The sequence below is a fragment of the Geotrypetes seraphini genome, chromosome 9 (genome assembly GCF_902459505.1).
Source record: "Geotrypetes seraphini chromosome 9, aGeoSer1.1, whole genome shotgun sequence".
Lineage (NCBI taxonomy): Eukaryota > Metazoa > Chordata > Amphibia > Gymnophiona > Dermophiidae > Geotrypetes > Geotrypetes seraphini.
In genome coordinates this window covers 123628991-123654572 of record NC_047092.1, presented here as the reverse complement: position 1 = coordinate 123654572, position 25582 = coordinate 123628991, and the positions used below count along the sequence as shown (strand labels likewise).

General features: G+C 42.5%; 1 protein-coding gene across 2 annotated transcripts in view; it reads left to right on the top strand.

Annotated features, from left to right (window-relative positions):
* NGEF (neuronal guanine nucleotide exchange factor) overlaps positions 1-25582 on the top strand; it is a 290217-nt gene that overhangs the window by 182994 nt on the left and 81641 nt on the right. For both annotated transcript variants that reach the window (XM_033958541.1, XM_033958542.1), the window contains one exon: positions 19575-19727. In XM_033958541.1, the coding sequence (XP_033814432.1) occupies positions 19575-19727 (153 nt within the window). The remainder of the gene's footprint in view (positions 1-19574; positions 19728-25582) is intronic.

Below are 25582 nucleotides of genomic sequence, written 5' to 3'. Positions count from 1 at the left end.
GTGACTCCCCGCAATATTTTTCTGAAAGCAAAACCTCCTAGCCAACACCCTGAGCAGACAGCTACAGCCACATGAATGGTCATTCAGTCCCACCACACTCCATCAGATCTTTGCAGCTTGGGGAACACCAGAAGTGGATCTCTTTAATTCTCCTTATAGGCCGGTAAGTCTGACTTACTTCCTTACTTCCACCTGGAGAGGGACCACACCCGCCCTTCTCCAATCCTCCAGTACTACTTCCGACTCTAGAGACTCATTGAAAAGGTCAGTCAGCGGAGCCACCAGAACTTCCCTAAGTTCATTCAGCAATTTCGGATGTACACCATCTAGCCCTATCGCTTTTTGTACTTTTAATTTAGCTAGGTTCTCACAAATACAACCCTCTGAAAATTGATCATGGTCTACCATTCCTCCATCCTATTCATGTTTGTCTTCTCTGGTCCTGCTGCCGGTGATCCAGCCATGAACACAGAACAGAAATATTTGTTAAGCAATTCAGCATTTTCTTTATCAGCTTCTACATATTTCTCCCTTTCACCTTTGAGTCTCACAATGCCACTTTTGCACTTCTTCCTATCACTAATATATCTAAAAAATGTCTTGTCTCCCCATTATACCATTTCAGCTATTTTTTCTTCCATTTGCATCTTTGCTTTCCTGACTACAAGACCAGCCTCTTAACTTTTCCAGATATATATAGATATAGAAATGCTTTAGATTACATTAAAAAAAAAAAAAAAGAATATTACTTAGTCATGGTGCATCTGAGTGCTATTAGTGTTTTCCATGCTCCATTGCATGGAAAGCCATTATCTGCACATCCTGTAATTTCCAAAGTAATGAAAGGCTTATTCAGTACTAGATCTCCAATCAAGCCTCCTGTGGTGACTTGGAACCTTAACATTGTCCTTTCTACCCTGATGAAGTCTCGTTTCGAGCCAGTATTTTTTCCCAAGCCACACTTTCATCCAGGTGAAGTGGTGCTCCATACTTTTGACTGCAAACAGGCCCTTGCTTTCTACTTATAACACACCAAATCCCACAGAACTTCCACTCAGCTGTTCCTGTCCTTTGATCCCAACAGGCTGGGAGTTTCTCTCACCAAGAGAACTATCTCTACATGGCTAGCAGACTATATCTCCTTTTGCTACTCTCAGGCTGGGCACAGAATGTCACAGCACATAAAGGCTGAGCAATGGCAACTACAGTAGCTCATCTGCTGCCACTTTCATAGAGAACATTTGCAAAGCAGCCACTTGGTCCTCCATCCATGCATTCACATCCCACTATTGTCTGGAGAGGTATTCCAACCAGGATAGCTAGTTTGGCTAAGCAGTTCTGCACAATTTATTCTTCTCTTAGAAGACAGTTTCCTTCCAACCCTCTGGGTCTCGTCAGGCCCATAATCCTTTCCAGTAACCATCTTCTCAGAGGCATGACTCTGGCAGCTAGGAAGTCACATGTGAGAAGGTCTGCCTGCTTGTCTTAGGATGAAGCACAGTTCACCTGTACAAGGTTTTATCTGAGGACAGAAGGCAAATATTCTCACGACCCACCCACCTCCCCAGATTGGCTTTTTGGCTTGTCACTAAAACTGAGGAGCCTGCTAACTGATGCCAGATATAAATGCATCAATGTGAATGGTCTCAAAAACTCTCAATATGAAAGACGCTCTTTTGACCATCTGTACCAGGATTCCGTGGATGACATCATCCACACATGAGAATATCTGCCTTCTGTCCTCGGATAATACCTGTTACTGGTAAGTAACTATGTTTTTTTGATATGGGAGTAGTTTCACAAGATTAGAGAAGGGCATATGTCATCCCTCTTTATCAAGGCTGATTCTTCCATTAGACAAAGTAGGAGGCTGTATAAGATGCCAGAATGGGTAGGATGTGGACAAAAATCCTTTAAGTGGGGATATATATGCCAGCTAAAACCTGGTGTAACGTCGGTACCTAACTCCAAACCTTTTGGCATGGAAATGGGGCTATTCTTTAAGCCCGCATGCAACTTTTAGGAATGCCCCTGCCACTCCCCTGGGCATGCCCTCTTTTGAGTTGCTCACTAGTGGATTTAGGTGTGCAGGGTTATAGAATAGGGTGTAGGCGATGTGCACGCAAATCTCATTTATTACCAATTAATTGCAATAATTGATTAATATCAATTAACTGCAATAATTTGCTCATAAGCAAATTAATTTGCATGTGGATCTTTGATCTGTACACAAATCTCAGCATTATATATAGAGTCTGAGGGTCAGTGCCTGATTTTTAACAGTAAAGAGAAAACTTTATAAAGTGATTTAGAATATGTGTGGTGGTATGTATACATAAAATGATTTTTATAATATTAGATCAGGTATAAAAGTAAACAAGTTGATATGAATACACATGCTTTTATTGCAGATGTTGCTGGGAACACAATTTGGGTGGAGCATGAGCAGGGTTACAAATGACACATTTTTGTTGTAAAATATGCTAATTTACATGCATAAGTGCTTACTATATGTGTGGGCATTTATACCTGTTCACAAGCAGGCATAATGTCCACACCTACAAAGTAGGCACTATTACTGGTAAAAGCAGTTAGCTTAGCAGAGTTTAAAAAAGGTTTGGATTATTTCCTAAAACAAAAGTACATAAACCATTATTAAGATGGATGGGAAAATTCACTCTTATTTCTGGGATATGCAGCATAAAATCTGTTTTACACTTTTGGGATGTTACCAGGTACTTGTGATCTGGATTAGCTACTGTTGGAAACAGGATGCTGGGCAGTTTTTATATTCTTATGGTTGCTAAATAGGTGTGGTGCATGGTGAGAGATAGTGCAAGGCAGGTAGAGAGAGGTACAGAATGCTGGGCTGAGGGGAAGGGAAAGGTGAAAGACTGATAGCAGATGGTGGATGGTGGGGTTGAAATGAAAGAGCGGTGAGTGGGTAGGGGTGGGGAGAGAGAGAGAGTGCTCTGAAGTTGTAGGCAGGGTGATGCAAGAGAGAATGCTAGGCAGATAGAATTGAGGTAGAATGCTGGGTAATGCTGAAAGGAGAAAGAGATTAATGTTGCGGTTGTGCTGGCTATGAAACAGAGGTGAGAGGGAATGCGAATATTATAATGCTTTTCTATTGTACTATAGTACAACCATACCTTGAATACTGTGTAAGGCTAGTCTCAGTTAGGGCACTGGTCTTTGACCTAAGGGCCGCCGCATGAGCAGACTGCTGGGCATGATGGACCACTGGTCCGACCCAGCAGCGGCAATTCTTATGTTCTTATGTTTTATCTCAAAAAGATATAGTTGAATTAGAAAAGGTACAGAGAAGGATAATGAAAATGATAAAGAGAATGGGAAGACTTTCCTGTGAGGAAATGATAAAGAGGAGGGCTATTCAGATTGCAGAAGAGAGGCTGAGAGGGATATATGATAGTGATCTATAAAATACTGGGTGGAGTAGAATGAATAGACATGAATTGGCTTGTTTACTCTTTTCAAAAATACAAGGACTAGGAGACATGCAATGAAATGACTAAGTAGTAAATTTAAAACAAATCAAAGAAAATAATATTTCTTTATCTGCTGTATATTGAATTCTGGAATTTTATACCAGAAAATGTGATAAAAGCAGTTGGCTTAGCAGGGTTTAAGAAAAGATTTGGATAATTTCCTAAAAGAAAAGTCCATAAGTCATTATTAAGATGGACTTGGGAATATCCACTGCTTATTTCTAGGATAAGCAGCATAAAATCTGTTTTACTCTTTGGGGATCTTGCCAGATACTTGTGACCTTGTTTGGCCGCTGTTGGAAACTGGATGCTGGACTTGATAGTCCTTTGATATATCCCAGTATGGCAACACTTATGTTCTTATGTTAGAAGAGGGAGGATAGAAGAAGAGAGATACTGGTCACTATGGATAAAGGTAAGGATATGCTTTGCTGAGAGAGGGTTAAAAGAAAGAGAGAGAGAGAGAATGGGGGAAGATGTTGAGAGGGAGAGAGAGAGAAGGTGTTACTGTTCCAGGGCCTCTGCCAGTAAATGTGTGTGGGGCAGGGGAAGGTTCGCCTAAGATACCTTAATAGGCTTGCACTAGCATTGCTCTTCATAAAAGTAGAGCGAAGATTAAAAATTTTGTTCATATCTTGGCGAGGGAGAAGCTAATGGAGAGAATATTAAAGAATGAAGATAGTTAAGTAGCTTCAATCCAAAGGATGGTAGAATCCAATCAGCAATTTCTTTGATTAGGTGACTACAGAATTAGGGCCCAGATTCACTAAAGATAGCGATTCAATTGGGCCGATTCTCTGGCCAACTTTGAAACAGTGATTGATTCACTATCTTTTTTGCATGCAAATGATTTGCATGGAGGTGCAAGTCATTTGCATTCAAACTCCCTGACTCAGTCGCTCAGTGAGCGATTGTGCTGGGCAGAGCCCTGACAGTAGTGACAGGAGAAGCAGCCTCCTGTCACTGCTATCAGCGCTTCTTCTGTGTTTTTTCATTTTTTTTTTTTTTAATGACAGAGATATTATGTGGGTATTACACGCGCAAAATATCTGCTCAATTTAAAAAAAAAGAATAAAACCCCACCCGACAAAGTGCTCCCCTCACTCCCCAAAAATGCCGCCCACTGCTCCTGCAAACGAATGGCAGGAGGGATTCCATCTTTTCGGCCCTTCTTCTTCCCTCCCCCTTCAAAAAAACCAAACAGCAGGAGGGATGCCCACTTCCTCCTTGGCCTCCAGCAAGGAACTGCGGGCCTTAGGCCCCATCCTGGTGCATCATGTGATGCATGTGACTGCATGATTCTGGGGAGGCACGCCCTGGATCAGAGCCAGACTGCGTTCCTCCATCAGGCGTGCTGCATGGCATGTCTGAGGGTGGCAGAGGTGACCAGCCATGAAGTCAGTCCAATGGGGCAGTCAGAAGATTCAAAGTTCAGCTTTCCAGCAAGTTGAGGCAGAGGATCTCCCTGTGAGCTGTTCTAACTCCATCTGCAGTGTTTCCCTGTCAGTAGATGTTTCTGTGAGTACCAGCTAACAGCTTGAATCAGAGATTTGGGGGGGAGGTGTCTTTCAAAAAGGGTTTTTAGATGGTTTCCCTGCATGTCCTAACCCTCCCTTTCCCACACATACACACACATACACCTAAAATCTCTGTTTGTGAGGATTCTCTATAGTTTTCCCGGGCTATTTTTAGTCAAAATAGGCCTTCAGTGGCCATCTTGGATTTTTCCAGATTTGATTTTAAAGTTATTTATTAATACTTGCCAGCTTCATTTTTGAAAGAACATCACATAGATTACCTCCCCAAGGTAGGATGTTGTGGATTCATGCAGGGCAGGATTAATTCTTCGAGGGCCCCTAGGCACACAGGTATATGTAGATAAAGGTTAAACTGAACCGCCAAGAAGCCAAACTGCATACAGTAAAACATAACAAACAATGACACATAGCCCCCTAATACTCTACAAAATTTAAATATAGCAGATGTAAATTTGAAGAAATTGATAAACAATCACCACTTTACAAATTAACAAATAAAAATAAATCAAAAATTGAAAATAAGAATATACCATTTTATTGGACTAATCCATTTTCAATTAACTTTCAGAGGCCATAGCCTCCTTCTTCAGGTCAATATAGTATACTGCTGTTACATCATGCTGTCCTGACCAGAGAAAGGGGGTTTTGGTCTCTAAAAGTTAGTAAAAAAATATATTAAAATTAGTCCAATAAATAGATTACCTTATTTTCTGTTTATTAAAGTTTTATCAATACAACTACAATACTATTTTATTCTAAAGCAACAAAAAAATATTTTTTCTATCTTTTGTCATTTCTGCTTTAATCATCTAGTCTTCACTCTCTTCTTTCTATCCAGCATTTGTCCTCTCTCTGTCTTCCATGCAGCATCAGCCCTCTCCCCATTCCATATGGCATCTTCCTTCGTTCTATGCACCTTCCATAAACTGTCCATCTTCTCTCCTTTGTAAATGATTGATTTCAGCTCTGCCACCTCTCCATATTTTTCTCTCTGTCACTACCCCCTCCCCTATGCTCTGGCATCTCTCTCTTCTCCTTTGTTTCCTTCCCACTCCACGGTCTGGCATCTCCCCTTCCCTGATTCCCTGCCATCTCTCTCCTTTCCTTTTCTTCCATTTCTCCCTCCCCCTCCATGCTCTAACATCACCTCCTTCCATTCCCCCTTCCTTTTCCCTTGGTCTGTCATACCCTCCGCCTTCCCTCCATGCCCTGGCATCTCTTCCTCTCTCCCTTCCCTCCAAGCCCTGGCATCTCCTATCATTCCCTCCCTCATCTTCCTTCTCCTCTCTTTCTCCCTCCAGTTGGGTGCAGCAATTCTTTCCCCCTCTGCTCCCTTTACTCCTGTCATCCAAGGCCTGGCTTCATGAACTTCTTCGGGCAGCAGTAGCATTCACAATTCACTGCTATTGCCAGCTTCAGGCCTTCTTCTCTGTCGGGTCCTGCCTTCATGGAAACAGGAAGTAGGCAGGACCTGGCAGAGAGGAAGGTCATGCACATAGGGAAAAAGAACCCGTTGTTCGAGTATAAAATGGGGGGGAGATTGCTGGAAGACACCGGACTTGAGAGAGACTTGGGTGTGCTAGTGGATCCATCCATGAAACCATCCGCACAGTGTGCAGCAGCCTCGAAGAAAGCCAACAGGATGCTGGGCATCATCAAGAGGGGCATATCAACCAGGACGCGGGAAGTCATCATGCCGCTGTATCGAGCGATGGTGCGCCCACATCTGGAATACTGCGTTCAATATTGGTCGCCGCACCTCAAGAAGGACATGGCAGTTCTTGAGAGAGTCCAAAGGAGGGCAACGAAACTGGTAAGAGGGCTGGAAAACTGCCCATATGCTGAGAGGCTGGATAAACTGGGGCTCTTCTCTCTGGAAAAGAGGAGGCTCAGGGGGGATATGATAGAGACCTTCAAAATACTTAGGGGCATAGAAAGGGTGGACAGGGACAGGTTCTTCAGACTAAAAGGGACGACAGGTACGAGGGGGCACTCAGAGAAACTGAAGGGAGATAGGTTCAAATCAAATGCAAGGAAGTTTTTCTTCACCCAAAGGGTCGTGGACAAATGGAATGCGCTCCCGGAGGAAGTGATCCGGCAGAGTACAGTACAGGGATTCAAACAGGGATTGGACAGATTCCTGAGGGAAAAGGGGATCGTGGGGTACTGAGGGAGGTGCTGGGGTGTTGCATAAGTATAGACAGCTCACCAGGTCGTGCAGGTGCAAGGCCGGAGGGTTAGGACATTGATGGAAAGATAGGACTTCGATGAGAAACCAAGGGGGCAAGGGGGCCCCTTCTGGTGATTAAGGCAGGTCATGACCTGTTAGGCCGCCGCGGGGGCAGACTGCTGGGCGGGATGGACCTCTGGTCTGACCTGGCAGAGGCACTGCTTATGTTCTTATGTTCTTATGTTGCTGCCTGAAGAAGTTAATGGAGCACCCAGGGCAGACCACTTTTCTCTCTCCCCCCCCCCCGGCACATCAATCGGCAATGTGGGCCGCCCCCCCAACTCTCCTATTTCCCCCCCCATCGCAAGATGACCGACCAACCAATAAACCTCCCTCCAGCAGAGTCGGCAGCTGCAGCACTCTAAACAAGCTGCTTGCCTTCGCCTGCTGGTGATTCCCTCTGCCGCATCACTGATGACTTCATCAATGACGTGGCAGAAGCAATCACCGGTAGGAGAAGGCAAGCAGCTTGTTTAGAGTGCTGCCGACACTGCTGGAGGGAGGTTTGTTGGTCGGTCGGTCATCTCGTGATGGGAAGGAGAGATAGGAAGGTCAGCGGGGGGGGAGGGGGCAGCCTGTGTTGCCGATCGATGCTGGAAGGGAGGGCCCCGTCACCGTTTGAAAAAATTTTTTTCAGTGGTCTGTTTGTCTTCCTTCAGCGGGCCTACATGACCATTTCGAGCGTTAGGCACATGCCTACTGGGCCTACCCTTTAATCCGGTCCTGGATTCATGCCTCATTTGTGGTGGTTGGCTGTCAGATGCGTAGCCGTATTCCACATGTGCTGCAGCCCGCGAGAGGTGAGAGACTTGCCAGGATTCGGTGCCTTTGACCTCTGTGGAGGGTCTTCTAGTGCCTTCTGTCCCAATTCCTTTGAAAATGACATTGGGATGGACCCTGGGGAGTGTGTGCAGGTGACGCTATGGTAAAACACAAGCGCTCTCAAGGGATAAACTTGGAAAATCCTCCAAACATTCCCCAACTGGAGCACAGGGGTTGGCTCCCACCGTGGAGGATGGGTTTTCCCCAGATTTTGATGATATGTTTTATCAAGCATAATTGGGGGGGGGAACCCCCCGGTCTCTACCTATCTCCCTTTCACCGGTCTCCATGCCGAGCACAGGGACTCCTGCGACTGTGGTCCTGGGTCTTTTCTCTTGTCTCCCCTAAGGGGTGCCAGCAGGTATGCAGATAGTGCCCATGGCTGCGCTAGATTCGCTTTCCATACCTCTGCTTTCGCAGGAGGTGGCTGTAGTGGCTGCAACTATGCAGATCGCCAGGATCCAGACCACTACGGATCCACTGATATGGAGAAGGATCCCACTGTGCGCATATTTTTCAAGCACGCACTTATTGTAAATTTGATCTCTGAAATGTCTAAAGGCATTAAAGCTGCAGTCTGAGCTGGCTGTCACTGAAGAATGTTCCCTCATGAGTAATGGAGACCACAATCCGCCTCTTTTCCTGATCATCCTGACCTCGTTTGGATTCATTGAAGAGACTCCTGAAGGTCCCTTGTGCTGTGCTTATGCCGTGGAGTGGCTTTATTCCCTGGTGGATGCCTTTAACAAGTGCTTTGCTTCCTCGAAGGTGGATTCCTTTGTGGTGCAGGTCACCAAGCACATTTCTCTCCCCAGTGTGGATTTTATCCTTAAGTGTCTGCTTGATTTGGTGGCCGCTGGTGTTCATATGGCTTCGGCCTCTTTGTTGATCGGCATTCCATTCTACGCTGCGCCATGATCCTGACACTGTGGTGCTTCATAATTTGGATTTTATAATCTCGGGAGTGGATTATATGGCTGATGCCTTGTATGACATTTTGAAAGTCTTTGCTAAGCTCTCTACCTATTCAGTTTTGGCTCATAAGATGCTCTGGATCCGGCACTGGTCTGGCGATTCTTCTTCTAAAGCAACCATGAGCCAGTTGCTCTTTAAGGGACAGCTGCTTTTCGGCCAGGGTCTGGATGACCTTATGGCCAGTGTGCAGAATTGCAGGCCCAAGTTGCTGCCTGTGAATAGATCCCACCCTTCCAGGGATTCGGGGCATCCTAATTTTCATTCCTTCAGGTGCTCTCGTCCGTACTCAGACTCTTCCACAGGACAACAGACCTCTTCATCATCCAGACTGCACTTCAGTGGGTCTCAACATCAGCCGTTCATGGGGAGTTGTCTAGAAGCTTCTGCAAAAGAAACAATTCTGATGCCAGACCAGTGTCTCCTCCCCTGTGGTTGTTGGCTTTTATGGCAGAATAGCAGGCCATTACTTCCAACCGCTGGCTGAGATTCTGAGGGATGGCTACAAACTGGAGTTTCTCTGTCCTCTGACCAAGTGTTTTCTGCATTCACCTGTGGGCCACCCTGAGATGGTGGTTTGGATACAGGCCACAGTCTACAGACTTCTGGATATTGTGGCAATAGAATTTGTACCAGAGCGAGACTCAGGCTCTGGGAGATACTCGATATACTTCATCATTCCAAAGGAAGGTCTGATGATTGAAGACTGTTTCTGGACCTCAAAGAGGTCAATGTGGTGCTGAAAATGCTTCACTTCAGCATGGAGATGGTGTGCTTAGTGATAGCATCGGTGGCGCCAGGGGAGTTGCTAGCCTCCCTGGATCTGACGGAGGTGTATCTCAACATTCCCATTTTCACAGACCATCGGAAATATCTGCAGTTCATGTCTTGGGACAGCATTTGCAGTTTGCAGGGATGCCCTTTGGATTGGCAACAGCAGCCCCGACCTTCACCAAAGTGATAGTGATGGTGGTGGTCCATCTAAGTACCCTAAGTGTCCTGGTTCATCTGTATCTAGATGATCAGTTGATCAGAACTCCCTCGCTGTTCATCAGGTGGTACACTTGCTGCAGCATTTGGGCTGGGTGATCAGGAAGAGTCACTTTGAGTTGACGCAGGATTTAGAATACCTGGGAATTTGATTTCACACAGGATAGAACAAAGTGTTCCTGCCTGTGGCCCGTCAGTAGAAGATTTGACAGCTTGTCAGGGACCTTCTGATCACTCTGGTTCCAATGGCATGGCAATACCTCCAGGTTCTGGGGAACATGGTATCAATGATAGATGTAGTCCCTTGGGTCAGTGCCCATCTGCATTTGTTGCAGGATGCTCTGCTTTCACATTGGAATCTCCAGCGGGATCCGTTACATGCACCGCTGCCCTGGACAACTGTGGCATGGAATAGTCTTGCATGGTGGTTGTGACCCCTCTTGTTTTCCAGGGTCCTTCCCCTCCAGATCTCAGATTGGGTGATTCTGTCTGAGGATACACGTCTCAAAGGCTGGGGAGCGGTGTGTATGACTGGCCCTGTTCAGGATCAGTGGGCATCCTCAGAGTACAAGTGGTCTATCAATCACCTGGAGCTTCGGGCGATTCGGCTGGCTCTTATCCACTTCGAGGATCATCTCCATCATCGAGCCGTTCGTGTTTTCTTAGACAATGTCATGTTAGTGGCTTACAGATAGGTAGGGGGAGGCATGAGGAATCCCTCCCTGAGCGTTGAGGCTTAGTTTCTTTTCTGTTGGGTGGAGAGACACCTTGTGGTGCTGTCAGCAGTGCACATGATAGGAGTGGACAATGTTCAAGCAGCTTTTCTCCATCGTCTGATGCTGGACCCCGGAGAGTGGTCCCTGTCTCAAAGAGCATTCAAATATAATAATAGCTCCTTGGTGGTGCCCCACATTCGACCTAATGGTGACTGCGGCCAACAAGAAAGCTGATAAATTCTATAGTTGTCAAGAGGTCAGCTGTAAAGGCCTGGATGCTCTGGTTCAGCCCTGGCCACAGTAAGATCTCCTCTGTCTTCCTTCTGTGGCCCATCTGCTGAGGCGGATAGTGGCCCATTAGGGTCCTGTGATTCTGGTTGCACCTGAATGACCTAGGTGGCCGTGGTATGCCAACTTGGTTCAGCTCCAGCAGGATTGGGGGCTCTGGCTACCTTGTCATTCTCGCCTTATCACACAGGGTCCAATTGCGATGCAGAATCCAGACTGCTTTGGTCTATGGCATGGCTTTTAAGTGCGCAGCCATGACTAGCCGGGGCTATTCTTCAGGGGTGGTTGACACATTGCTTCAAAACAAACAAAAGTCCAAAGGGGTGGCCTTTGTGAAGGCTTGGAGTTGTTGCCTTGCCTAGTGCACCCTGAGTCAAGTGGACCCATCTGTTTCATCGATTCCTCGTGTCCTGGAGTTTCTGCAGGATGGTCTAATGAAGGACCTAGTGGTAGCTTTGCTCCGGGTGCAGATTGCTTGTCTTTCATGTATGTATGTGGCCAATTTATCATGACAAGAAGGAAAAAGTACTCCATAGAAGCATCTGCTAAGATGTGCGATGCCTTCGAGGCATATTTCGGCATGCCTGATGGGGATCAAGACAAACCTTGGACACCTCACTTCACATGTGAGCACTGCCAAAAAAAATTCTGGAAGGTAAGATAATTTTGTTTCTCACTAGGATGGCAGAGTTTTCTGCTGTAAACTTTCTTATAATGTTTAGGCCCCCTTTTATCAAGCCGTGTTCAGGGGTTTTTATTACCAGATCTTGTAGTAAAAGCTCCGACGCTCATAGAATTCCTATGAGCGTCAGAGTTTTTTTTACCACAGCGGCCAGTGACAAAAAATCCTAACGCAGCTTGATAAAAGGGGTCTTAATTTAAAAAAATATTTAAATTTAAACATTTTCAACATTATTTGAAAATATATCATGTATGAAATATGTGTAATAAATGTTTTGTTTTCATTGCCACAATTTCATTGTGTTGTTCTACAGGACAGGGGGCAAAAGAGAGCCATGAAATTTGCTATCCCAAGAATTTGGCAGGAACTCACTGACCACTCAAGCAACTGCTATTTCAGCATGGTGGACCCTTCCAAACTTTTGACTGCAAGCATGCATCTGCTATCACATATCAAGACATTCCTTCATCCATTGCCCTGGTTCCACATTGCCCTGAGCTCCCCATACCCACTCCTCAAGAGAGAGCAGCTGTCTTCAGAAGAGAGCAGCAAGTCAGAGTGAGAGAGACGTAGATCCAGTTTACAATATCAATGGTGCAGCTGATAAGAGAAACCCATACTATCCAAACCAAAAAGACCTCAACAACTTGATCAGAGATCTTGGTCTCACCAAGTCCAATGCCAAGCTTTTGACATCTAGGCTTAAATAGTGGAACTAGTTGGATGAAAGTGTGCAAGTCACAGATCAGAGAAAATGTCACCAAACTTTTTCCTCCTTCTTCACCCTTCAAGATAGGTTCTGCTTCTTCCACAATGTAACCAATCTGCTTGAGGCAATTGGAATCACCTGTAATCCAAAAAATGGCATCTCTTCATTGACAGTTCATCCAAGAGCATCAAAGCCGTACTACTCCATATTTGGAACAAGTATCCATCTTTTCCACTGGCTTACTCAGTCTACTTCAAAGAGGATTACAATAGCATCAGGACCGTACTAGGCACCTTGTTGTATGATGAATACGGCTGGGAGGTCATCGGCGACTTCAGAATGATGGAATTCTTAATGTGTCTCCAAGACAGTTTTACCAAGTTTCCCTGCTATCTCTGCCTTTGGGATTGCAGGGACACAAAGGTGCATTACCAAAGGCACAGCAGACTGAGTTCTCTGAGGGGAGAAACGTCTTCAAATGGGAACCACTAGTGGACCCCTAGAAGGTGCTAATGCCACAACTGCACATCAAATTGAACCTAATAGAAATGTAGAAACATGATGGCAGATAACAGCCAAATGGCCCATCCATCTCCTCCTCTCCCTAAGAAGCAATTTGTCAGAGTTCTAGATAAGGAGTCGGCAGCCTTCAAGTACTTTCAAGATATCTTCCCTAATCTGTTTGAGGCAAAGGTCAAAGCTAGTGTTTTTCATCAGACCACAGATAAAGAAGATCCTGGAGTGCAAGGAATTTCCCAGGAAGCTAACTAGGAAGGAGAAAGTGGCTTAGAATAGCTTTGTCTCAGTGGTTTGGAGCTTACTGGGCAATCACAAGGCTGAAAACTATGTGGAGTTGGTTGAGAATCTGGTGAAGAATTATAGTAAAATGGGCTTTAGGATGTCTCTCAAAGTCCATGTCCTGGATGCTGATCTTGAAACATTCAAGGAGAACATGGGAGTATACTCAGAGGAGTAAGGTGAGCGCTTCCGCCAGGATATACTGGACTTTGAATGCTGCTACCAACGACAATATATGATGGGAGACTACATATGGGGGTTGATTCTTGAAAATGACTTGCAATAGAATCGCAAATCTCAAAACACTACTCACTTCTAAATGTTAATTGTGATTCATATGTTGCTTTTTATGACTTTAGAAGAATGAAAAGTTTAAAATTTGGCATTTTCATGTTTTAAATAGGTAAATTGCAAAATCTGACTATCTTGGCAAAGTTTTATGGCATAACAGATATTTTCTATATTTTTTAGGCATGAACAATTAGGAAATTATACTTACTGCCCAGGAACAAAAACCGTGTTATATACACTCATTCTGCACCAGGACTAGTTTGCAACACACACTAATTAAATCGGTTTCTTATGTTTTGTTTAACTGTATAATTGACTTGTTTGAATTTATCCTCCCCTCTTTTTATCCGAATGGACTCTGTACCAACCATCTTGTCCCCATCTAATAACTGCACTTGGGCCCTTGGCTATAGGATAAGCTGTATTATACCCACAGCAGACTCTCTTGCTTCTTTTTTCGAAGATAAAATTGTTATTATTAAGAATTATTTTTCTGCAGTGAACCTTGGTCTCTTTTTAAGGGATTCTAAGGCTAATTCTATGTTGATGCCAGCTGATCGCTTCTGGTATTCATTTGACTCAATATCTGAGTCTCAAGTCTCAAAACTTTGTGCAAAATTGATGAGATGTAAATGTATTCTTGATCCTTTTCCCGCTTATCTTTTTGCCAATATTCCTCCTCAGATGATCAATTGGCTGACTATATTATTAAATTAAGCTTTGGAAACAGGATTTTTCTCGCATGATATGGGTATAATAAGTCTTACTCCCCTTCTGAAAAAATCAGATCTTGATCCAACTGTTACCTCCCACTATAGACCGATTGCTAATATACCTCTCTTAACTAAACTTATGGAATCAATTGTTGCCAACCAACTCTCAAGTTATCTGGAGACATTTTCTATTCTTTTGCCTTTTCAGCATGGGTTCCACCTGAATTTCAGTACAGAATCTCTTCTGATTTCACTTCTTTCTAAGATTCAACAGCTACAGTCTAGTAAGAAGCATGCTATCTTATTTTAGTTCGATCTCTCTGCAGCTTTTGATATAGTTAATCACAATATTCTGCATTACCTGCTTTCAGAAATCGGCCTCGATCAAATTGTTCTAGACTGGTTTGACAAATTTCTATCTTTCCGCTCTTATTCACTCAATATGAAAGGTTCCAATTTAAAATCATGGAAAGCCCTCTGTGGTGTCCCCCAGAGCTCTCTATTTTCTCCAATCTTATTTAATATCTACATGAGTTCATTGAAACATTACGATTTGAATACCCGAGAAACTTTACTAACATATGCTGATGATATCTTCATGTTACTTGAGGTTGATCCACATCTTGATAATTTGATACTCAATATTAACCTTCTTTGATTGCACTTTCCCTCCCTATTGTTCTTTCCATATATGGTTCTCCACTGTACTTTTAGTCGGTCTGTAAGTCTATTTGTCTAACCCATTATTTTAAATTTTAAATTGTATGTTTAAATATATGTTTATACTTTTACCAATTTTAGTACTTCGCTTAGTAATAAAACTTGAAACTTGTATTACCAAACTTCAGTCCTGGGCGACGATAGTCCAGATGAAATTAAATGCTTCCAAGACTAAGGGCTCCTTTTACTAAGGTGCGCTAGCGTTTTTAGCGCACGCTAACCCTGCACTATGCAGCAACAACTAACGCCAACTCAATGCTGGCATTAGCATCTAGTGCGTGCGCTAAAACCGCTAGCACAGCTTAGTAAAAGAAGCCCTAAGCTTTTATGGCTTGGCCCAAAGTTAGATTCTCTCCCTTCTGCTGTGATCTTAGACTCAGGAGAATCTTTGAAAATTGAATTTTCCTCATTAATACTGGATATTATTATCGATTCTTCACTTACATTTAAGGACCAACTAAACTCGCTTATTAAAAAGTGTTTTTTCAGCCTTCATGCTCTGAGAAGAGTGAGAGCACTTTTTCACCAACAACACTTCTCTGTATTGGTTCAATCAATCATTTTGTCATGGTTCGATTACTGCAATTCAGTGTATTTGGGTCTTTCAAAGGTCAGTCTGCAGAGACTTCAATTAATACAGAACACTGCAGCTAAACTTATTTTTGGTAAGAGTAAATTCGATCACGCAACCCCCTCTGCTCAAAGAATTCAATTTAAGTGCATTTGTATTGTATTTAAGATCCTATTTGGCATTTTTGCCACTTTGATTCCTTTAGACTGGAATGTTCATAGATCTCACCTTGCCAGAAGTTCTCAAAAATAAAAACTTACACTTCCCTCTCTCAGTGGTAAAAACAGAACCTTTAAGAGATTTAGTCATTCTTATGCTTTTAAATTAACCGAATTCTGGAATGCTTTACCGCTTACATTAAGAAGTTAGGTTCTTTTGCTTTATTCCGGAAAGTTCAGAAAATTTTTTTGTTTGCTAAACATTTTGGAAGTTAACTATTTCAGTCTACTTTTCCTTATCAATTTTATGTATTATGCATTACATTATTGTTAACCGAGTCAAGCTCCTCTTGGTTGATGATTCGGTCTATAAAGCTAAGTTTTAGTTTAGAAAAGCATTAGTGTCATATCTATGTTATTGAATGTTCTTATGTGTATTTATTAGTTGTTTCATAAGTATTATGCTGACATTGTATTATATCTTACATTTGAATTTCAATACTGTTATTAAGTTTCAGTTTACTGATTTTGAGTTTACCTCACTCATTGCATTTGTTTATATTTGATCTTTTTACTACTGTTATGCTGTTAACAAAATTGTAAGTTTTATGTTGAATTGTACTTGCTGAACACCGTCTTGGGTGAATCTCTTCATAAAGGCAGTTAATAAATCCAAGTAAACAAACAAATAAATTAAATAAATAAGAACATAAGAATTGCCGCTGCTGGGTTAGACCAGTGGTCCATCGTGCCCAGCAGTCCGCTCACACGGTGGCCCTTAGATCAAAGACCAGTGCCCTTAGTCTAGCCTTACCAGCATACGTTCTGGTTCAGCAGGAACTTGTCTAACTTTGTCTTGAATCCCTGGAGGGTGTTTTCCCCTATAACAGCCTCTGGAAGAGCGTTCCAGTTTTCTACCACTTTGGGTGAAGAAGAACTGCCTTACATTTGTACGGAATCTATCCCCTTTTAACTTTAGAGAGTGCCCTCTCGTTCTCTCTACCTTGGAGAGGGTGAACAACCCATCTTTATCTACTAAGTCTATTCCCTTCATTATCTTGAATGTTTCGATCATGTCCCCTCTCAGTCTCCTCTTTTCAAGGGAGAAGAAGCCCAGTTTCTCTAGTCTCTCACTGTACGGCAACTCCTCCAATCCCTTAACCATTTTAGTCACTCTTTTCTGGACCCTTTCGAGTAGTACCGTGTCCTTCTTTATGTACGGCGACCAGTGCTGGATGCAGTATTCCGGGTGGGAGAGTACCATGGCCCGGTACAGTGGCATGATAACCTTCTCTGATCAGTTTGTGATCCCCTTCTTAATCATTCCTAGCATTCTGTTCGTCCTTTTCGCCGCCGCCACACATTGCACAGACAACTTCATTGACTTGTTGACCAGTGCTCCCAAGTCTCTTTCTTGGGGGGTTTCTCCAAGTACTGCACCGGACATCCTGTATTCGTGTATAAGATTTTTCTTACTGACATGCATCACCTTACACTTATCCACGTTAAACCTCATTTGCCATGTCACGGCCCATTTCTCGAGCGTGTTTATGACACATTGCAGGTCTTCGCAATCCTTTTGTGTCGTCACTACTCTGAACAACTTGGTATTGTCTGTAAATTTAATCAGCTCGCTCGGTAAATCTAAATCACTCTCAACCTGAAACTGAATGAGTCCGAAACAAAACTACTATGGCTCAGCCCAAAATTAGACCAACTACCCACCTTCATCCCACTGTCCTCTGGCTCCACACTGCAGCTTGAGTTCTCAAGCAAAGTTCTGGGCATCATCATTGATTCTACATTGTCCTCCAATGACCACCTCAAGTTTCAAGTTTCAAGTTTATTTAATTCTTGATATATCGCCTATATAAACATTCTAGGCGATGTACATAATATAATAAAACATAGAAACATTAATATACTTTAAAAACAACAAATTTCAATAATGACTAACAAGAAAGCGGGGAAAAAGGGGACAAAGTTACAATAAGGGCATAGGAAAAAAGGGAAAAAACAAAAGGTTGGGTAAATTGTTACAAGGCACTCTTTATGAATATTAATTTAGATCAAGTAGATACGTTAAAATATTAGAGATCGTAGGCGTCCCTAAACAAATAAGATTTTAAAAGTTTTTTAAAAGCTGAGGTATCATGTTCCATTCTAATATACTGAGGGAGGGAGTTCCATGATTGTGGGCCTGCTACAATAAAGATGATTTTTAAAGAGGGGATAGTTAGTAAATTTAATTCTGATGAGCGTAAAGAGCGTTGTGGTTTGTAGGGGATTAGAGATTTTGAAATGAATTGTGGCTCGCTAGATGATAGAGTCTTAAAGATTAGAAATATAATTTTGTACAATATCCTGTGGTTAATTGGTAACCAATGTGCGTCAATCATCAGTGGGGATACATGATCAAATTTTTTTGCGTTGTAGATAAGTTTAATAGCCTCCCTGTCTGGTATACTAAGCCCCTCTAAACATTTTTTTTACTATGGCCTTTAACCCTTCATTGGAGTTCCTTTTCTATCCCAGCTCCTGTAAACTGTGCCGAGCTGTACGATTGTGGAGAGGATGCGGTATACAAACCTAAGGTTTAGTTTAGTTTAGATTTTTTACCGGGTTGCAGAGGTTTGAGAATCATCTCCTCAATCTCTGTAGGCAATTCTGTATGTGCTTAGGGCTCAAGGAGGGACTAATTATGTCTCTCTCACTCTCTCTCTCTTTCTCTCATCAGTCACTCTTCACAGAATGATAAGAACCTCTTTTCCTTTAGGAACCTTTATCCTCACAGAGGACTGGAGTCCTTCCTTCTCTCCTATTCTGGCTCATCCATATGGACACTCCTTGAATCTACTCTTTTCCCATTTCCTGGGATGTTTAACACTTTACTCTCTTCCTTAACTGGGGATCCTCCCTTCAGATACTAACTCCTTACTCCTTCTGGCACCTTAGGATACTAAGCTATTTTGGGGTCTTAAACCCTATACTACTATTAATAATTTCTATAGTGCTAGTAGACTTATACAGCGTTGCATATACCTGTAATATAGAATATATGAAAACTGTTTTGATTGTCCCCACAGAAATATGGTATATTAAATCCTTTATCCTTACCCTTATTCACATTGGGCCTCTCAGTAGGCAGCTTACCACTAACATCTCCTACATTTTGGACTCCCTGGGTGGATGGCAGTTAACCCCTCCCTACACTCATCTTTATACTCCCTTCTAGTTTTGTAGAAGTTTTCAAGTTTTATTTAAAATTTGATAATCCACTTATCACTTTCTGTTAGGGTGTCCCTGACTAGCCCACCAAGCTTTGAGTAGCTCCACTCTGGAGCAAGGACCTAGAATGTTCTTCCTGTTACTACAAAGAAGACACATTTTGGTGTTCTGCTACATTTTCTTTATTTGTGACAAGGTATTGTTATGACGATGGACCTATAATGACATAGACCCATATATAGTAGTTAACTATTTAGGTGAACACCTACTGATTTTACTGAAGAGTTAGGTACCTTAGACCGAGATAGATTGGACTTTCAAGTGCTAAGAATGTTTTATTCCAGCTAAATGCAAAATAAAAATATGAACTGAATTGTCTCAATCTTTGAAGATAGATTCGGCTCATAGCAATGGATGGAGGAGAAAGAGGATTCAAACTGGCTCTGAGCAACATGGCTGTTAGGTTTATTGGGCAAGAATAAAAACGCTTGTGATGCGTACAATTGTCACCTTATCTAGCAAAAACTAACAGGCTGACTTAAGTCCTGCATATTAGCTCAATGACATGTATGAACTTGTACTCCTGCTTTTCTTGTTAGATGTTTGGGAACTGTATCTGGTTTGATTTTTCTCCATTAGGTTCCTTTTGGATCTTGAGCAGCGAATAGAGGAGAACATCGTGATTTCAGATGTCTGTGACATCATCTGTCAGCATGCAGCCAATCATTTTGGAGTTTACATCACTTATGTCTGCAACCAAACCTATCAGGAGAGAACATACAGAAAGCTGCTGTAAGTTGCTTCAATACAGGTTCCATTGAATATAAAACATAAGAAGTCAATATTTATGAATATAGTAACATAGTAGATGAGGGCAGATAAAGACCTATACAGTCTATACAGTCTGTTCAACAAGATAAATTCATAGTATAAGTATGATGTGATACTATATATGCATACTTGAACTCGATTTGTCTGCTTCACATCTTCTCTCAGTGGGGGACACTTCAGATAGACATATTTGCTTCCCCCCACAACCATAAATTGCCCCTGTTTTTCTCCTGGAATTACTCTCCTCACCATCTGCAAGCGGATGCTTTCCTACTAGAATGGACTCATAAGTTTCTCTATGCTTTTCCTCCAACCCCCCTCATTCTCAAGACGCTTGTCAAGCTCAAGCTGGAATCGGCCACCATGATTCTTATAGCTCCTCGGTGGCTCAGACAACCTTGGTTTTTCCTACTACTTCAACTCAGTATGAAGAAACCAATACCTTTTCAAATTTTCCCATCTCTTCTCACACAGAATCACAAATCTCTTCTGCATCCCAATCTTACAGTGTTGCACCTGACAGTTTGGTACCTCTCGGCCTAACATCGACTGATCTTCATCTTTCTCAGCCTATCAGACTAATCTTGTAAGCATCCAGAAAACCGTCCACGCAGCAGTGTTACCATCAAAAATGGACACGGTTTTCCACCTGGTGTGTTCTTCATCATCATGAGGCTAGATCCACCTCTGTCTCTTCAGTATTGGACTATCTTCTGCATATATCTAATTCAGGTCTCAATACCACTTCAATTAGACTTCATCTCAGTGCTATCAATGCTTTCCACGAGCCAGTCAATTGGAAACCTCTCACTTCTTATCCTCTTGTGTCCAGATTCATGAAAGGACTTATCAATATCAAACCACCTCTCGAATCACCTCCAGTAGTTTGGGATCTTAATGTGGTCCTTGCTGCTTTGATGAAGTCTCTTTTGAACCAATGTCTACGGCTCATCTCAAGGACCTTATTTGGAAAGTGGTTTTTCTTATCTACCTTACTTCAGCTCAACGAATTAGTGAACTTCAAGCACTGATGGCGGATCCTCCTTTCACAGTGTTCCATCATGACAAAATGGTGCTTCGCATCCATCCCAAGTTTCTTCCAAAGGTTGTCACTGAATTCCACCTTAATCAATCTATTGTAGTTCCAGTATTTTTTCCTAAGCCTCATTTTCATCCTGGAGAAACGGTTCTTCACGCTGTGGACTGCAAATGAGCATTGGCCTACTATTTGAAAAAAACTCAACTGCACAGAACATCTCCTCAACTTTTTGTCTCCTTTGATCCTAACAAGTTGGGATATCCAGTATCCAAAAGAACGATTCTCACATGGTTGGGCTCTTGTATCTCTTTCTCTTATGCTCAGACTGGGCAGCTGAAAGGTTAACGGGTAAGATATGCCTCTTTGTGGATGAGAAGAGTTGTCGGATAAGATTTGCCTCTGCAGATGACACCAAAATCTGCAATAGAGTAGACACGCCAGATGGTTTTTTGTCACATGTGAATAATATGAAGAAAGACCTGGTGAAGCTTGGAAAATGATCTGAAATTTGACAGCTAAAATCTAATGCTAAGAAATGCAAGGTCTTGCATTTGGGCTGCAAAAACCCGAGGAAACAGTACAGTTTAGGGGGTGAAAAACTTATGTGCATGACAGAAGAGCGGGGCTTTGATGTGATTATATGTGATGATCTTAAGGTGGCCAAACAGGTTGAAAAGGTGACGGCGAAAGCTAGAAGGATGCTAGGTTGCATAAGGAGAGGTATGGCCAGTAGGAAAAAGGAGATATCGATGCCCCTATATGACTTTGGTGAGACCTCATTTAGAATATTGTGTACAATTCTGGAGGCCACACCTTCAAAAAGATATAAAAAGGATGGAGTCGGTCCGGAGGAAGGCTACTAAAATGATATGTGGTCTTCATCATAGGTCATATGGGGACAGACTTAAATATTTCAATCTGTATACTTTGGAGAAAAGGCAGGAGAAGGGAGATATGGGAAGGCACTCACGCATGTGCAGTGTGAGCAGTTTGCTAACTTTCTCAAGTTTTTGAAGTGGCAATATACTTTTGGAGCTGTCTGTGCCCACATTTGAGAATATCTGCCTGCTGTCCCTGGATAACACCTGTTATGGTAAGTAACTGTGATGTCTCTTCTGTATAACAAAATCTTCTACTCAATGCTATTGGAGTTATCTCTTCTTCCTCTACTTGTAGGTCCAGGGTTTTATTTGTCAAGATCTACACTCCCTCTTTATTTAAAAAAAAAAATCCCACCTTCTGAGTATTACTCCCACTACAGGAACAAAATTATCTATCCAGCACCACTCCTGTATGCACAAAACTCCGGAAAACTTGAGGAAAACACCAGGTTACAGAGACATTTTATTTTACCGAGTGATGCTCAACACAAATAACATGTAAATTATATGCATGCCATTAGTGTTGAAGGATGGTAGTATAAGGGAAGGTAACTCATCAAACCAAAGAAGGGAGACACTCATAAATATAAGTCCTTCAAACCGACAAAGGTGCTCAGAACCAAATTGATGGTATGAAAATCACAAATCGGGTGCAAGCCCCTATAAGCGTTTTCAGTAGTCTATCATTGCACCATCGTCAATCAGTAGAAAGGTTTAAACCGTGTCAAAAATTTTTTTAAAGTGTTCATTCTTTCTAAGAGCAATCTTCAATAAGTAAAGATGCAAATCGTTATAGTGACTGTCTGAATCAATGGCAAATTCTACAAGCAGTGTAGCAGTAACGGTAACCGGTGTCTCGCTATCCGATCTCTCAAGCTAAGGCTTGAAATGAAGGTAAGGTAGTTAAGAAGTTATCTCACTCCAGCAGGTCTTGACGCGTTTCGCCAGTGGCTTCCTCAGAGAATCCCCCCCCCCCCTCACGCTGGCTGTAGATAATGAGTAAAACTTCTTTTGAACAAGAAAAGATGGAAAATACCACTCACAATGTAAAACAGTGCAGTGTTTCAAACAGACTCATGACGCTGCTGGTGTATATCTTACTCTTCTCCCATGATTACTTCACTTCCTGTTGACGTCACTCTCATCTGATATCCTGGTATAACTACCCTGCTGAGTGTCAATCATCTATGTAGAAACACCCACCACTCCACTTCACAATTTAATCCTTCTGGAGTCACTGTCTGCCAATGGAATATCCATGACTGCTCTTTCTTCCATAGCAAGGCTTGCTTATTTCCACCTTTTTTTAAGCTTCCAACACCACAAACTTTAAATCTTCTAAAGTGTGGTACTGTGCCTGCCAATGTTGGTTAAGTGGAGCTCCCATGTCACCCCGGCGGATCTTGCTGAGGTGTTCTGTGACCCGCACCCGAATGGTCCTGGTGGTATGACCTATGTACAGCAGGTAGCATGGGCAAGCGATCATATATATAACCCCTTCAGTATCATAATTTGTGTGTTGATTTAAAACATGTTTTATGTAATCGGGGGGGGGGGGTGTAATCTCCTGTGTTTCAATGGCATGAGAGCATATGCTGCACCGTCCACATTTGTGATGACCCCTAGGAGTCACAAAATGACTCAGATCAGAATTTAAAAACTGAGAGGTGGTTATCCGATCTCGCAAATTTCTTCCCCTGGAATACGCAAAAATGGGAAATTGATCAAACCCCTCATGCACTTGCAAGATATACTAGTGGGACCTGATGATCTTCTTAATCTCAAAAGCCCTATATGAGTACGGAAGGGTGCATACCAGTCGGGGCTCAACGGAATCAGGTGTACTTTCTAAAAGATGAACCCGTTGGGCATATAATGCCCTTTTATATGCCTTTTTTATGATCCCTACCGGTTACCCCCTTTCCACAAAACATCGCCACATATCATTAGATCTTCTACACTTTGACAGCTATCACCCCAGGCACTTGCGAGTAAATTTACCAGTGGGCCAATTTTTGCGGTTACGATGCCTGTGTAGTACAGTGGAGGAGTACAAAAGAAGATCTAAAGATATGTGGCAACGTTTTGTGGAAAGGGGGTACCTGGTCTACAAAAATGATTAGTAGTAGTATAGGGTTTAAGACCCCAAAATAGCTTAATATCCTAAGGTGCCAGGAGGAGTAAGGAGTTGGTATCTGAAGGGAGGATCCCCAGTTAAGGAAGAGAGTAAAGTGTTAAACAAGGGATTCAACAAGAAAAGGTTATTGAACAAATTCTAGGAAGAGCGCTAGGTAAGCCCTTCAGATTAGGTACCAATTTGTAAGGCTAGATGACATTAGTGGTTGTTAAACTTATAAAGGTAAATAGGATGTTGAAGTTACCATTTAAAGTTCATAGAAAGTCAGGTTAAATGCTATAAAATACAAACTATATCACATCCACTTTTAAACCCCTATGCATGCTTCACTCCCCATGTGGTTTGCAGCCTTACACACTATGGACTATGGTCCTCTGTCCACCACTACACCTAATCTCCCCTTACAGGTGCCAGCAAATTTGCATTTAACAAGTGTTCCTTCAGATAAGTATACTACAATGCACTTTACCAATAACTTAAATACTCAGATCTGAGGTGTGTTTTGTTGGGGTAACTATGGCCTAGTACAGTAACATTTGGGTGCACACAATGTTACTGGTCTAGTAGAGTCTCAGTAAACATTGTAGCTGTCTTGTGTTGAGTACCATGAGCCTCAGCGTCCACGTCCTCATTAACCATTGGAGTCAGCTCGTTGAGTCAGGAACTCTGGATCACCTACTACACTAACTGAAAACAAGCAGCTGCAGGCTTTAAGTACAGTTCTCGGAGGGATGGGGTGCGGCTGCTTGGGGCTCACCTGGGCTTGCTCTCTTTTCTTCTTAGGGTTTTCACACCCAGCTCTTCTCCCTGCTTCCAGCTGGGCTCTCTCTCTACTTCTCTAACGCAGAGTCTCAGTGGCCAGGCTCTCGCCCTCTCCTGCAGCCCCCTTCCCTCTGCAGACCTCTTCTTCCACTCTCCTTGGGTTTGCCTGTAGGATTCTTCCAAAGGCTCCTGCCTTAGCTTGTTTTTCTTGCTTCTTAACCTTCTTCCTCTCTCTCCATCAGGTTCTCTAACTCCAGCCCCTCTGCTCCTTCAGTTTCTCCAAGGGCTCACCTCTTCCAATAGCAGCTCCCTCCCTTTAGCCTGCATATTCTCTTCATTCCTTTTTTTAAAAAAATTCTTTATTTATACATTTTTACTTTTTGACAAACAGATAATCAGAAAGAAAGAAATAATACAATGCCAGTTTAACAATCATTCTCAAGAGGCAAATCCTAATTTTCCAAGAAGTAACAACTGTGCCTGCTTGTATAAATTAGGCCACAATACAGGAGGCTAGAACTGCCAATTTAACTGAAGTGTTTCATTGATAATTATTCAAAAGAAAATAAAGATGTAGCTAGATGGGCTCTGAACTTACTTCATGGAGCTAATACACAAGTAGCATATTTCACGTATTATCTACAATGTGCCCTTTGGTGGAAATAAATTTTGACAGCTGCTGAGGTTCAAAAAATACATATCTACTCCCTTGATAGTGCATAACACATTTACAGGGGTATCTCAAAACAAATGTTGCACCCAACTGCATAACCTGGGACCTCAAAATAAGAAACTGCTTTCTTCTCTTCTGAGCTGAATGTGGCACGTCTGGATACATTCTCACTACTTTTGGCATAAATGGAACAGCTTTATATTTGAAAAAAAACTTAAGCATCCATTCCCTGTCTGAATCAATGGCAAATTGTACAAGCAGTGTAGCAGTAACGGTAACTGGTGTTTCACTTTCCAATCTCTCAAGGAAATTTGTTAAATCCAA